At 40.4% G+C, this 13,526-nt stretch overlaps 1 protein-coding gene across 2 annotated transcripts in view; it reads left to right on the top strand.

Annotated features, from left to right (window-relative positions):
- Window positions 1-13,069, top strand: part of LOC112161620 (SH3 and PX domain-containing protein 2A) — a 211,495-nt gene extending 198,426 nt beyond the window's left edge. For both annotated transcript variants that reach the window (XM_036215466.1, XM_024296904.2), the window contains 5 exons: window positions 7,506-7,623; window positions 7,704-8,032; window positions 8,107-8,156; window positions 9,988-10,107; window positions 10,331-13,069. In XM_036215466.1, the coding sequence (XP_036071359.1) occupies window positions 7,506-7,623; window positions 7,704-8,032; window positions 8,107-8,156; window positions 9,988-10,107; window positions 10,331-12,256 (2,543 nt within the window). In that variant the 3' untranslated portion in view covers window positions 12,257-13,069. The remainder of the gene's footprint in view (window positions 1-7,505; window positions 7,624-7,703; window positions 8,033-8,106; window positions 8,157-9,987; window positions 10,108-10,330) is intronic.
- Window positions 13,070-13,526: the final 457 nt, after the last annotated feature.

Genomic DNA, 13,526 nt, shown 5'->3' with positions numbered 1-13,526 from the left:
TCTCGGCTGGCCTGGGAACGCCTCGGGGTCCCCCCAGAGGAGCTGGAGGAAGTGGCTGGGGAGAGGGAAGTCTGGGCATCTTTGCTTGGACTGCTGGCCCCGCGACCCGGTCCCGGATGAAGCGGAGGAAGATGGATGGATGGATGGAAAAAGGTCCCAGATCTGCTCAGATTTAAATGCAGTTCTTTGAAAGGTTGGACTGGTTTTAAAACTCAAGTAAATCCAAAACAAAAGAACATCAGGGTTTTCTGAGGTCAACTGTTTGAAACAAGGACCCGAATGATTTGGCTTCTGCAGAGAATACTGACCTTTTCAACAGCATCTTCACTTCTCAGAAAAGCACAGCTGTATCCATGATTACTTCATTTCTATTTAGCAGAGGTCCTGTCGCCATGCCAGTTTCTTCCATAATAGAACTGAGCCATCATTAATTTCATCTGTGCTCACCTCTCAATGTGGAAACCCACAAAAGGGCTGATAGTGCTGATGCCGGACTCTGTGTAAAAGCAAGAATGTAAAGCCAGCAGTGTGAGGCAGACCCTGGACTGTTATCCGCAGAGTGAACAAGAACATTTTATTACAGGCAACGAGGGGCGAAGTTACAATTACTTATAGATCTACATTTCTTTTTATATCATCTGAAAGTCTGTTTAATGTTTATGGCTTTCTACTGTCATTTCAATGCGGCTCTGCAGCGCTCGCTCAAAAACAAGCTTATTTGCAAGAGGCTGAGCTGCTGCTTTTATCTCATGGAAGATGAAAAATATGCTCCACAATGCGCTATGGTGAGGAGACTGGGCTCATTATTTGGAGTATTGGAGCTGGCTAAAGCACTTTCCACGCAAACTGCACATTTAGATTTGATTTGTTTAGATTTAAGTGCGCACAACTGTAAATTCCTAAAGTAGAATTTTCATTGTGATATAATCAAGTTGGAACTGGCAACTTGTTAATGTTGGTCCGCATCATGTTCACAAACCCCGCAGAGAGAATATCAGCCACAGAAGGTTATCAATATGAGACATCAGGTGGCTGCAGGCTCCTATGTTTCAGCAAGTCTGCTGGAGGGACAATTTTCTTTTTTTTTTTCTTTAACAGAGCATATTGTTTACCGGTGTGCAAGTGTTTCATTCCTACATGTCAAGCACCATCGCTACAGGTGATGTCAGTTAAATATTAAAGGCTTTATTAATTCAGCCTTTAGGTGGTGATTTGGATTGAACCTTTCACCAAATAGACTCTGTGAATGCCAACGAAGGATGGACTTTGAGAGTAAGAAGGATTTTTTTTCCAATGAGTCAGAGCTTTTATTGGAATAAATGCAAAATATTAATTTAAAAAGAGGGAGAGAATTTTTTTTCTTAAAGAACCATTCATATCATATTTTGGTGTTTTTAATGTGTTCTTGTGGCGTTTTTTGATGATGGAGGACATATATGAAGAAGATTAAGTTCAATGCTTCTTTATCCAAATGAAAATATTTGTGATGTGGAGAATATGTTGGGTAGACCATAAGCTCCCCTCTCCAAGCTCTCAGTAAAGAGGAGAGGAAGGGGGGCGAGGTTGGTCTTTGTCAATACCACCCACAACTCAGTATTGAATTTCTAATGCTGTGTTCACACCGAATCCACTTCGAGCGTCTTGTCAAAAAATGTAATTGCTGGGGTCATGGATGAGAGGCACTACCAGTTAATGTTTTTAGCCTGATGGCTACATGGAGCTGTGTCTGTGTTTATCTCACTTACAATGTATAGAAGACACGGACCATGTGAAAAGTTCTACAAAAACATTGGTAATCATGCCTCCTTGTCTGTGTTTATGTGATCATTCAAGCTTCTATCTCACTGCGAGATTGTGTTTTCTGTAACAGCAGATTCTACCATGTGTCTGTGCCTCTGTGATTGAGTTTGAAGGCTCACTGTCCAGCATTAACCTGAGAGTGGAAAGATCGAAACAAGAATAAAACTATGGGACTCTTTTTAATTATTATTTTATCAATGAAAATAAGTAAAATAACTCAAATTTCAGGAGGCCCGAGCCAGCTGCCTCCGCACTCCGTAGTGGCGGTCTGTCTGCCGACTTATAAAGCGAACAGGCACCGTTGGCCCCCGGGAGGCTGGCTGGCTGCAGCCAGAGAGCAGCCGTGGGGTGCGAAAGCCGGACAAACTGTCTAGAGCGTAACCCGCTTATCTCCAACAGTAGCTGGGAGGAGCTCTGGCAACCACGCAGCCCCAGCAGGATAAGAAATTAGATCAAAGTTCAGGCCAAAAAAGCACTAATTTTATTAGTTTTCTAGTCGCTGATCAAGTCACTGAAAACGTCACATACTCAAAGCTGAGACCCTGATTGGTAAATGCAACGCGGCGACCAGCCAAAATTCTGATATTTGAACTCTGGCAGTGCCGGCCAATTCGCGCTCAATGTGCACTGACCGTCGTGTCACACCCGTCGCTCAAACATCGCAGCAGAACCTAAGATCGTGTCTGTACCATTGACCTAACATTGAAACTGGCAGCCTGTGCTGCGCAAATTGTGTTCGGTGTTAACACAGCATATCATTGGCTTATGGCGGCACAATCATAATTAAAAAACAAGTGGGAATACTTATATAGTTTTAAAAATGATTGGAGTTGATCTTTAAAGTCAAAAGAATAATTATATAATTAAATTATATATACATATATATATGCATACACACACACCCACACACAAATAATTTTTTTACTTTTGGAAATCTGGATGCAAAACCATCACATATGTAGCGTACAAGGGGGGTGAATATGAAGTATTCAATCCCAAATTTGGTTGAAAAATATAAATTTTACTAAACTGAAATTTAATAAAATTATCCTCGGGGCACCGCCTTCGTAACGAAGGAAAATATTACTCATCAATGATTAGCCGCTACTTCTAATCAATAAAGTAATCAATTAATCAGTCTCTCAATTTTAGCGTAAGTGTCTTTACCCTTGAAGGGACTTTACCACAAAGAAGAAAATAATAATATCGAACAACGACCCCTTTTTAATATTTATTGAATAACATGAGGTTAAAAGAGCAAAAATAATAGTCGTAAAAGCATGGAAAGCAATGAACATATGTGGAAGACAGAATATAGCTTTAACTAATAACTAAAAATAGGTAAATCAGAAGAAAAGACACACAATATTCAGGTGAAAAATGCTAAATGTGTGGATGCATTAAGTGTGTGTTGTGCATAAAAAGGGTCATGTTACTGAGCTGAGAATAAGCTATTCTTAAAAGGAGGAATTTAAAACGGGGCAAAGATGTTACTCTTGCAAAAATAGTTAATCTTTGTTCTAACCACCAGCAGTTGACTGTATGAGAGACGTTTGACTTCTCACCAAGCGGTCTAGAGTTCTGGGTCTGCTCTGCCAGGAAGGGTGGTTGATCCCGTTCCTAGCTGGATGCTTCAGGACAGCCGTGGAGATCTGCAGCCAGGTGTAGAAGGAAAGGGAACCTGCGGTTCTGCTGGTTCTGCTCCGTTCAGTCACTTAGCTTCTGGGGTGGTCGAACGATTTCTCTATTCCGTTTTGTGACCAAAAAGTATAAGTCGCAAAGCTGCCCGGACACTGAAACTTATCTCATGGTCTAGCATTAAAAATCAGTTTCAAAATAAAAGCATCAAAAATTGTAAAAATGTTGGAATCAGTCTATGAAATAAACGGGAGACAAAAATGTTGAAAAGGAAGAAAGCGCGCGAGAAAAAAAAACGTGATCTTAACACTGGAAGAACTTAGATGTTTCTGTTCTGTTCCTGTTCTGGCTTCTGGCATATCAGCCCTGTGAAGGTGTTGAGAAGGTCAGAGCGGCAGACAAGAAGGGGGAAAAAGGGGAGAAGAAGAGAAAAAGAGAACCTCTGGACTGCGCGCCAGGGTTTTGAATTTGGGAGGCAGGGCCAGAATTGCCCAATCCGTGGGGATTTGAGGTGTTTTACGATTGAAGGTAATTTGCATGTCCCAATGAGCTCTGGATATGCAAATATCAGGGGCGTAACTTTATTCTGGTCTCTGGATGTTTTCTGAATGCTGAATTAACAACAAAAGAAGTTTCTATCAAACAAAGTTATCAAAAAGTTCGTAACACCCTATATGTATGTGTGAATCCTGTATGTGGCACACAAAATGCTACCCAAAGTCCACATAAACACAGAACAGCAATTCTCCAAGCTTTGACGGTAACACAATGATTATTCATGGATTTTAACCTCAAAGTAGTTGTGAATCTTCTGTTAGGAATAAAGATTTGATTACACACATGTAATAATAGGACATTTCTTGGTGCTGTGGGGAGATGTTTTACATGTGAAGATCCAATGAACAAAAGCCCTGTGATTTAAAACATAATAAAAGTTACGAAGGGTACATGTTTCATACAAAGAGTCTGAGTGTCTGTTGGGAATGCTTGGACTCTCCAGGTGGTCAGCCTGCTGGAACCAAGACTCTTTTGAAGATGACAGGCTGAAATTAGCCAGGGTTTCAAATGAAGAATAGTCAGGGTTCTGGCCCAGTTTAATGACTTACATCCGAGTGAGAGACAAAGGTTTCAGACAACTTTATGGCCCCCCTGCTGGGAGAGGGATTCTGGACTTCTAATCCAGAGGCATTCCACATGAAAGTTGGGTGATCAAATGATCAACACAGGTTATCACAGTTGTTTCCAAGGGTGTAATGCTATACTAGCACATCGAATCGAATGAATTAGAATGGAATAGAATAGAATAGAATAACTTTATTACTCCCTTGAGGGCAATTCAGACAAATGTACCTGCATGTACCTACAGCTGGAAGAGGTTGTTGTTGTTCACCTTTCAGCATCAGGGGCTGGCTTTTCACCAATCTGCACATTTGGTTTGAGAAAGAGTATACGCTGGATGCCCCTTCTTGATTCAACCCTGTACTATATATTGGCTGGGGACCAGTACAGGAAGACCCAGATTTGGGCTTGGTGGGAAATGTCGAAGCGTTGCAAATCCTGGGAATATTGCTCCAGTCTTTTTTTTTCATCACAGCTCTATTCCGATATATTAAAGATTTCATATAATTCTGGCCAAATTTCTCCTTTTTTTTAAATGATTGACACTTCCATGTGTTAAAGGTAAATAGCGTATACTTGTATGGCGCTTTTCTACCTTCCTTGGAAGCCCAAAGCATTTTTTACAGATCCATTCACCTATTTACACATAGGTGGTGGCTCTGCTGCTGAACACTGGCACCAACCTTCCACCAGAGGCAATGTGGGGTTCAGTTTTTTTGCCCAAGGACACTTTGACGTATGGGTGGGCATCGAACCTGCAATCTGCCAATCAGTAGTCGGCCGCTCTACCATTGCTCCACAGCAGCACTGGTGTGCAGCGGGGACGGCATCCATATGTCACTACCAAATCCGAGTTCCTGATTGGTCAAAATTCAACTGGTTTGTACATAGAGCCCAAAAACTGACTTAAAAGCGTGCATAGTATGCACAAACGCAACATTCACGTGCATTTACAATCAGTGTATCATTAGGTTTCTAACTTAAAAATTAAAAACGCAAAACAGATAAAAAACAAATGCTAAACAAATTCAGTCAAACTACTTCAGTGTAACCATTTTGTTTCAGACGAAAACTTTTAAAAAAAAGTATTTATAAATCCATTATCTGTTTGCTCCATTTTCAATTTGATGCACAAATTGGAAAATGCAAAAACTATTAGTTTCTTCATTTCTGATTTTAATTTGAAAAACTTTTTTTTTTTTAATTTTAAGTAAAAAAAAGAATGAACAAATGATACATAGATTATTTACGGCTTTTTGTTGGAAGTAGTCACATGAACACGTGTCGCAGAGACCAGTGTGAATGTGAAATAACCAGGAACTGTGCAAAGAATACAATGTACCACTGCAACAAATGACTTTCTGCCTATTATCATTTTAAATAAATTTGGAAAAAAATAATTATAAATGTTTGCAGACACACAGAACAGCACCTTTTAAGTGTTTTTTTTCCCTCTTTTTGAGCACATCTCATTTCCTTGTGCTCTCCTTGCTCAGACAGGAACTGTCTTAATGACAGGAAGCAGTGACTTTGTTCTGCCCCTTGGCCTCATGGGAATGCATAAATCAGCATGGTGCCCTCTGCTCACCATTATCTGCTGAACCAGGACACATTCCTGTCATAGTGAAAGACAATGTGGCCGGCATGTTTTTACATTTTTCTCCATGTTCAGTGGTGAGATGAATCGAGCTGAGTGGAGAAAATGATGTTTAAAAAAATGATGACATGTGAATCACTGGTATTTTTAAGAAGTGCAGAAGGATGCTGTTGGATGGTGGGTTGTAAAAGAAAGGAGAGATAACATTTTATATCGTTGGAATGTGTCCCTCCTTCCCTTTTACCCTCTTCTGCAGGGTGTGAATCTTTTGATCATATTCATGTCGTTTCTGAGCAAACATAAATTTAGACTCCAACTACACTCGGTTACCTCTGAGGCACCTTGAAGGATCGAGCCTGCAGTAAAAATTCAGACTGCAGTGGGTTTGCACATTTATAGATATGATAAACAACAGAAATTGTGCACTTCATTATTCGTAAATGAATCATGACCCGCTGGTATTGATCTGTCTTTTACACTCTGTGAGTTTGGTATTGAACGGTCTAGGCTGAGATTATTCCACTGCATGTATGGAGCACTAAAATGCATGTCCGTATGTATCACTGTGAAATCAAAGCACAGAATATTGAAGAGATAGAGATTATTCTATTTCTATAAAAGTGAATAATTTATTGTCTGAAGGGAATTTAAATGAAGAAAATAACATATTTTTTACTTTAGAAACAGTGGAAAGTCTTTTTTTTTGCTTCTAATAATAGCTTTTGATAAGAAATTCTTCCCTTGCATCTCATAAACTGAATATTTGTTGTGCATAATAGAAATTATTGGTATTTAAAAGGATTAAGACTATATTTTTAATTGTCTAAATCCAGCTAAAAGTCATTTTTCACTACCAGGGTGACCTGGTGCTCCAAGTGGAGCTCCTAAAAAGCTGTCACAATGTATTTTCCACAATCATTACTTTTTTTTTTTTTTTTTGGTTACGTAATGCCGCACATTGCTATAAAATGAGCTAATGTACAACGCATCCCATCTGTTTAAAACTGGACGAATTCAATCTGCTGTGATGGCAAAACATACTTTAAAAAACCCCTAACTCTTTAACGGTGTCACATGGGTATTCGCTGCGTTACGACACCCTTTTGGCTAGGCAGAAAAATTACAGCTAAATCCCAAAACGTTTGAAAACATCTGGCAGCTGAACCACCTGCCAGAGAGCGGATCTAATCCAGGAGATACGACTCAGATCTTCTTTCTTTTTGAAAAGTTGCTGTATTTATTTGTCAACAAAAAAAAAATTACCATAAATGTTGTTAGGTGTGCAAAAATATATAGAGATTTTGTAAAAATTGAGGTGCAATAATGATTTTGATGATATCTCTTTTTGCAGAAGAGAAGTACATAACGCTGCAGCCATACTCCAGTCAAGGCAAAGACGAAATAGCTTTTGAAAAAGGAGAAATTGTGGAGGTGATACAGAAGAATCTGGAAGGATGGTGGTTTATCAGGTTAGAATTGATTACTCTTTTTTAATTTCTTTATTCAAAATAAAGGTCCATAACTTTATTATTTGTTTTATACCGATTAGGTACCAGGATAAAGAGGGCTGGGCTCCAGCCTCTTATCTCAAGAAGGTGAAAGATGACTTCTCTCCTCGTAAGAAGACGGCAGCGGGCCCGGTGGAAATCATCGGAAACATCATGGAGATCAGCAACTTGCTTAACAAGAAGGCTTTGAGTGAAAAGGACGTGCAGACAGAAGGTGTCCCGGAGAGTCCTCAGGTTGTCAGGAAGGAGATCAGTTTGCCAATCCCATGCGGTGACTCCAGCCCCGATAACAGCTCCCTAGACGGGAAAAGTAAACCAGAGCCCGGCTCACCGGCTGTAGCTCGTATCGCCCCACATCGAGTGGAGATCGGTCAGTGAGCAGATATTCTCTTAAGTCCAACCATGTCCTCTGAAAATTAAATCACATTTGTTTCATTTTAATAGGTTCTCCTGTCCTGAGACAGAAACCTCCACCTCGTAGAGATGCAACACTGGTAAGTCTGTGGTCTGAATCAGAGGTCCCTAACCCCACAACCTTTATTTTTTTCCATTTTATTCTTAATCTGATTCTAAAGGACGTTTTATTTTGGAAAACTACCACACCCAACTAACTCATTCTAGACACACGTCAAGTCATTTTTTTAAAAAATCCATCCGCCTCGTTCTCAAAACGGCTGCACCCAAACCCCCAAGTTATCACAGTTGACAATAAACAAACTTATTTGGAAAGTTTCTTTTCTCAGAAAGTAGTTGGTGAAGAAACAGAATAAGTTTAAGTTCAATCAATATATATGGCGCCTTAAAATGACCTCGGTCAAAACAAACCATCATGTTTTAAAAGTTCAAAGAACAATAACATTTTAAAACAATGACAAGTTTAAATAAGTGACATAAAAACGAATTAATAGGAGCCTTCGACTTCAAAGAAAAGGGAAATTTGCATTTAATAGACAAAAATCAGAAGTCTTTTCTCCAAATATGGATTTATTGTGACAGTTGTTCCCACACACAATAAGAATAATAATGCACAATATTCAACAACCAGCTGTCTAATGTTACAAGGATGCTAATATTTTTCTCAAAGGGATTCACATTCATTATTATATTTAGAAATACCAGTTTTCATTCATTTTTGTAAAATCTATTTTTCCACTGCACCTTAAAATTTGGATGAGGCTAAAGTCTATGTCAGATTTTTTAATTTACACCTTACTTGTCACTGTTTATAAGGGAAATCTATATCATATTCTACTGAGTCCTTATTAAAATCTAATGTACAAATTAAGTTTGAATCAGCTGCATATATTTTACAGGAGATGGAGATAAACTTTACCCTCAAAAGTGAAGTGAAACTCCGTTTAGCCTTGAACAGGCTGGTCAATGAAAATATTGTCTGACATTAAACTAGTCTGTGACCTAAAAAAGGTTGAGGTCCACTGGTCTAGTTGACTCAATTAATATATCTGAATTAATCTAAGGTTAAAAAAATCAATAATCGATCCATGAAAGTGGAGATTGATCCAACACATAATGCTAAAATCTGCTAGCTTGATGCTAACGTATAATGGGATTTCCCATAGGACGGCTAATGCTAGCGCCTAATAGACCCAAACTTACATTGCTGACTAAATGAACATCTTTATAAACTCACAGGCAAGAATTTTAAGTAAACATTTTTCAAGTAAACGTTTGTGGTCTAAAACCCTGTTTTATTCATTCTTTCTTGTTCTTATGGAATAAGGTGTAATGTTATAACATGATCGCCACCTAGTGGCAAAACTAAAAACGCCCTCCAGGAGAATCAGAACAATTTTTGGAGCTTCTCCCTTTTAAGAAACTATGTAACACTGAATGCAATTAACAATCTCTCCCTTATACAGTAGATTATTACAGATAATGTATTTCTAAACAAATGTGTCTAGATGTGTCAGCCGTGTAAACTCAAAATATAATTGAATCAAATTGAATTAAATTGATCAAAAGAATCAAGAACAATCAGAATCGAATGGATCCGGGCTCTGGTGAATCAAATCAAATCGATTCTGGAAATTATTGGCAACACCCAGCCCTAACTTTGTAAAAAGTTTCTTTGTCCTGTCTGGAGTAGGGCTGGATACCACTGACAAAATACTGAGTTAATTCAATTTAAACCAAATTAATTTGGTTTCAAAGAAAAAAAACATTTCCTATTTACAAAAAGTGAAACATTCATTAATAAAAGGATAAATTACAACATTAGAAACTAATTGGAAGCAGTTTTTGAGATAGTTTGACACTGTTATGCATCACAGGAGCTCTGACTTCCTCCTTCTTCATTGCTTTCAGGGGTTCCCACTGCCCTGCCCTCCTGAGGCCCCATCGGTTGAAGCAGAGTATTACACCATCGCTGATTTTCAGTCATGTATTTCTGATGGCATCAGTTTCAATGGAGGACAAAAGGCAGAGGTAAGAACTGTTTGTGAAAAGCAGAAAAATACTTCATTTTTAATCAGTTGTTTATTTATTATCATCTTGCCTTAGGTGTTTTATTAGATACAAAAACACAATACATAAAAAAGACAAATGATTGATTAAACAACAATACTTTAATTATGAGAACCAGTCAACTGGAAACAGTTTAAATTAAAACCTAATCTCATTGATTGACTTGTGTTATTTTATTTTTTAGGTAATTGAGAAAAATTCTGGTGGCTGGTGGTACGTCCAGATTGGCGAGAAGGAGGGCTGGGCTCCATGCTCCTACATTGACAAACGCAAAAAACCCAACTTGAATAGAAGAACAAGCACTTTGTGCCGCCCAAAAGTTCCTCCTCCAGCTCCACCTGTCAAAAAGCAGGATTCAGTGGAGGCCGCGACTCCCAGCACTCCCAGCAGCCCCGGATCTGAGGCCCCAGAATACCCTGTACCCCCCGGGAGGCCAGTGTACGAAGAACCAGAATACGATGTTCCTGCCATTGGCGATCTGGACCTTGAGTCTGAGTTTGAATTCCTGAGGGGAGAAGCTTCCCTGGTGGATGGAAAGAATGAAGACACCTGCTCTGAGAGAGGTTCTCATTTGTCCTCCAAGCCCTCCCCAGCCTCGTCGCTCCACAGCGCCTCCTTCAAAATGGGGGAGTCGTTCGAGGAGACCCAGGAGGCAGAGGCGGACGAAGAGTGCATCTACGAGAATGATGGGTTCCGGCCTTTCAGGGAGACTCCAGACAGGCAGTGCAGCAGAGACTCAAACTCATCCAAGACAAGTGTCTCGTCAGAAACTGGCAAGACTGCAAACCCGACATCCGGTGGACGGAAATCTGCAGGCAACAAACTCAAGGCCGACTTGAACGGTAGCTTGTTTTCAGTCAAACCAGATGAAGCATCCAGTCCAAAGTCTGCCTGCACAGAGTCCATGCCAGATCTGTCCATTCCCAAGAAAGATCAAGAGGAAAGCAAGAACTCCTCTTCCACCAAGTCATCTTCCAAGTTAAGACCAGTGGTGAGGCCCAAACCACAGCTGGCAAAAGCCTCCAGTGCAGAGAAGATGGACATCAGCACTTTGAGAAGACAGCTGCGACCAACAGGCCAACTGAAGAATGGAACCAAAGGCAAAGGAGAAGACTTGGAGACTGCATCCGTCATTTCTTCAGAAGACTCCTTCTCCTCTCAGAGCACATCCGATCTCTCGTCTACCTACTCCAAAGGCAGCCGGGGGGACTCGGACGTGGAGGTTAGCAACTTGTATCGCACCACGGATCCTTACGAGAAAGTTCAGGACACTGAGCTCAGCTTCCCCGCCGGGGTTGAAGTGGAGGTGCTGGAGAGGCAGGAAAGCGGCTGGTGGTACATACGCTGGGGAGATGCAGAGGGCTGGGCTCCCACTTACTATCTGGAGCCAGCCAGGCAACAAGAAGACGCAGCGGAGTCGGAATCTGACGGCACCCCTAAGAAACCCGGAAATTTGAGCAAGTCCAACAGCCTGGAGAAGAATGAGCAAAGGGTGCGGGTGTTGAACAACATCAACCAGAACCTTTGGAAGGCCACTCCACCGATCCCCTCAAAGCCTCCAGGCGGCCTCTCCAAACCCTCCAGCCTGTTCAGTTCCTTGAAGCAGAGCGGCACCAAACAGCAGCAGGTCGTCAGACCTCAGTCTGTCTTTATCTCCCCGCCAATCCGGGATGGTCCAAGCCCCGTTGGCTCCCTCCGAAGAAACGAGTCCCTCAACTCAACGGACCACCCGCGGGCCAGCCCCACCGTTCGCCGCAATGCCTCCTTTGGCACCGTGCCTCCCAGTCTGGCCCCAAACAACATCACCCTCCCCAACAGGAAGAAACCTGCTTCCAGTAGCTCAGAGTTTCTGGGCCTCAGCGCCCAGAAGAACACCCTCCCTGTGTCCACCGTGAAACCCAAGCCCCACATTATCCACAACAACCTCAAAGAGGTCTACATCTCCATCGCAGATTACCTTGGCGACGAGGAGACCATGGGATTCCCAGAGGGAACCAATCTGGAGGTGCTTGAAAAAAACCCCAATGGCTGGTGGTACTGCAAGGTTCTGGACAATGGCAGGCCGAGGAAAGGATGGGTCCCGTCAAATTACCTCGAGAAGAAGCACTAGCACTCGTGGCTGGAGTCGTCCTCTAGACATGCATGCATGCAAAGACTACTCTAACAGATGATTTTGAACAAGGCAAGCTTGGTATTCTCAACCAAATTAACAATAGTGGTAAAATGAACCTGCATCGTTTAGAACTCCAGACATTGGTGGCCAAAACCAAAGAGAACACCAAACGATTGAAAAAATACAGTATTCTAGCTTTAACTTGAAAGACTTACTTTTGAACCCTTTTCTGCTCATTTATTGTGTCAGACTTTTTTATAGCTTACTGCATGTCCAAATTGACTGATTATATCGACAATGGCTTGAGCTGTTGAAATTAACCTTTTCTCCTCCTTTTCCTAAAAGAAAAAAAAATTGCCAAAGCTGCTTAGTGCTAGTCTCATCTTGGTGCTGCATGTTTTTTTATGCATATCTTTATACTGTTATCATCTTTGGGTAGATGTATTATAGCCATGTCATTTTGTAATTTTGTCCAAACAAATTGTGAGCATCTATTTTGTTGCACCTAAAATGTTTGTGCTCCCTTCCCTTTTTTTTGTTTTTAAATTTATTATAAATTTTATATTATACAAACATTCAACGGTCCCTTATGGCAGTCAAAAATAATATTTATTAATTGCCTAAAAATTCAAAACACACTTCTTTAACAGTGCTACTCCAAAGCGCAATTATGTAAAGAAAATTTTCTGCTGGGCAGTAAATTTGACTCATTTTGGGATGCTCACTTTTGTTTAATGTTAACTGTGTGACCAGTTATAATAACTGAAGTGCCAAATGAACGACTTTAATAAATGCACTTTGAAAGAATCAGACGTGCTTTCCTTTTTTTGTTAGAAAGAAATGTAATTGTACTAATAGTTGTTGGTTTTTATTAATGGAAAATTGAAATTTTATCAAAATTATTGATTTATAAAAAGAGAAATATAAACGTCAAGAAATTGGTTGTATTTTTAGCATCAACTGGACTTTTTCCTATTTCGTTCTTGAACATTTTCAGAACTTTTCTTTCAAAACAGAAGCACAAGGTCAATGACGAATGACATCACCATTGATCGTACAGGAGCAATTGCTTCCTCCCATCAATCTTGGAAGGGAATAAAGCTGTTTTTTTTTTCTTTCAAGTCTATCATTCTCGGGTGGGAATCATAATTCAAAGCTTGGAAATCATTCAGGAGAGATGCCAATCTTTCCACACGTAAACGACTGAACGTACTTACCACAAGGTCAGACTCTACAAACTCCAAAAAGATGTGTGTATATTAACACA

Source organism: Oryzias melastigma, linkage group LG15 (assembly GCF_002922805.2).
Source record: "Oryzias melastigma strain HK-1 linkage group LG15, ASM292280v2, whole genome shotgun sequence".
Taxonomy (NCBI): domain Eukaryota; kingdom Metazoa; phylum Chordata; class Actinopteri; order Beloniformes; family Adrianichthyidae; genus Oryzias; species Oryzias melastigma.
Note: the sequence above shows the minus strand (reverse complement) of the source record. Positions and strands in the feature narration are given on the sequence as shown.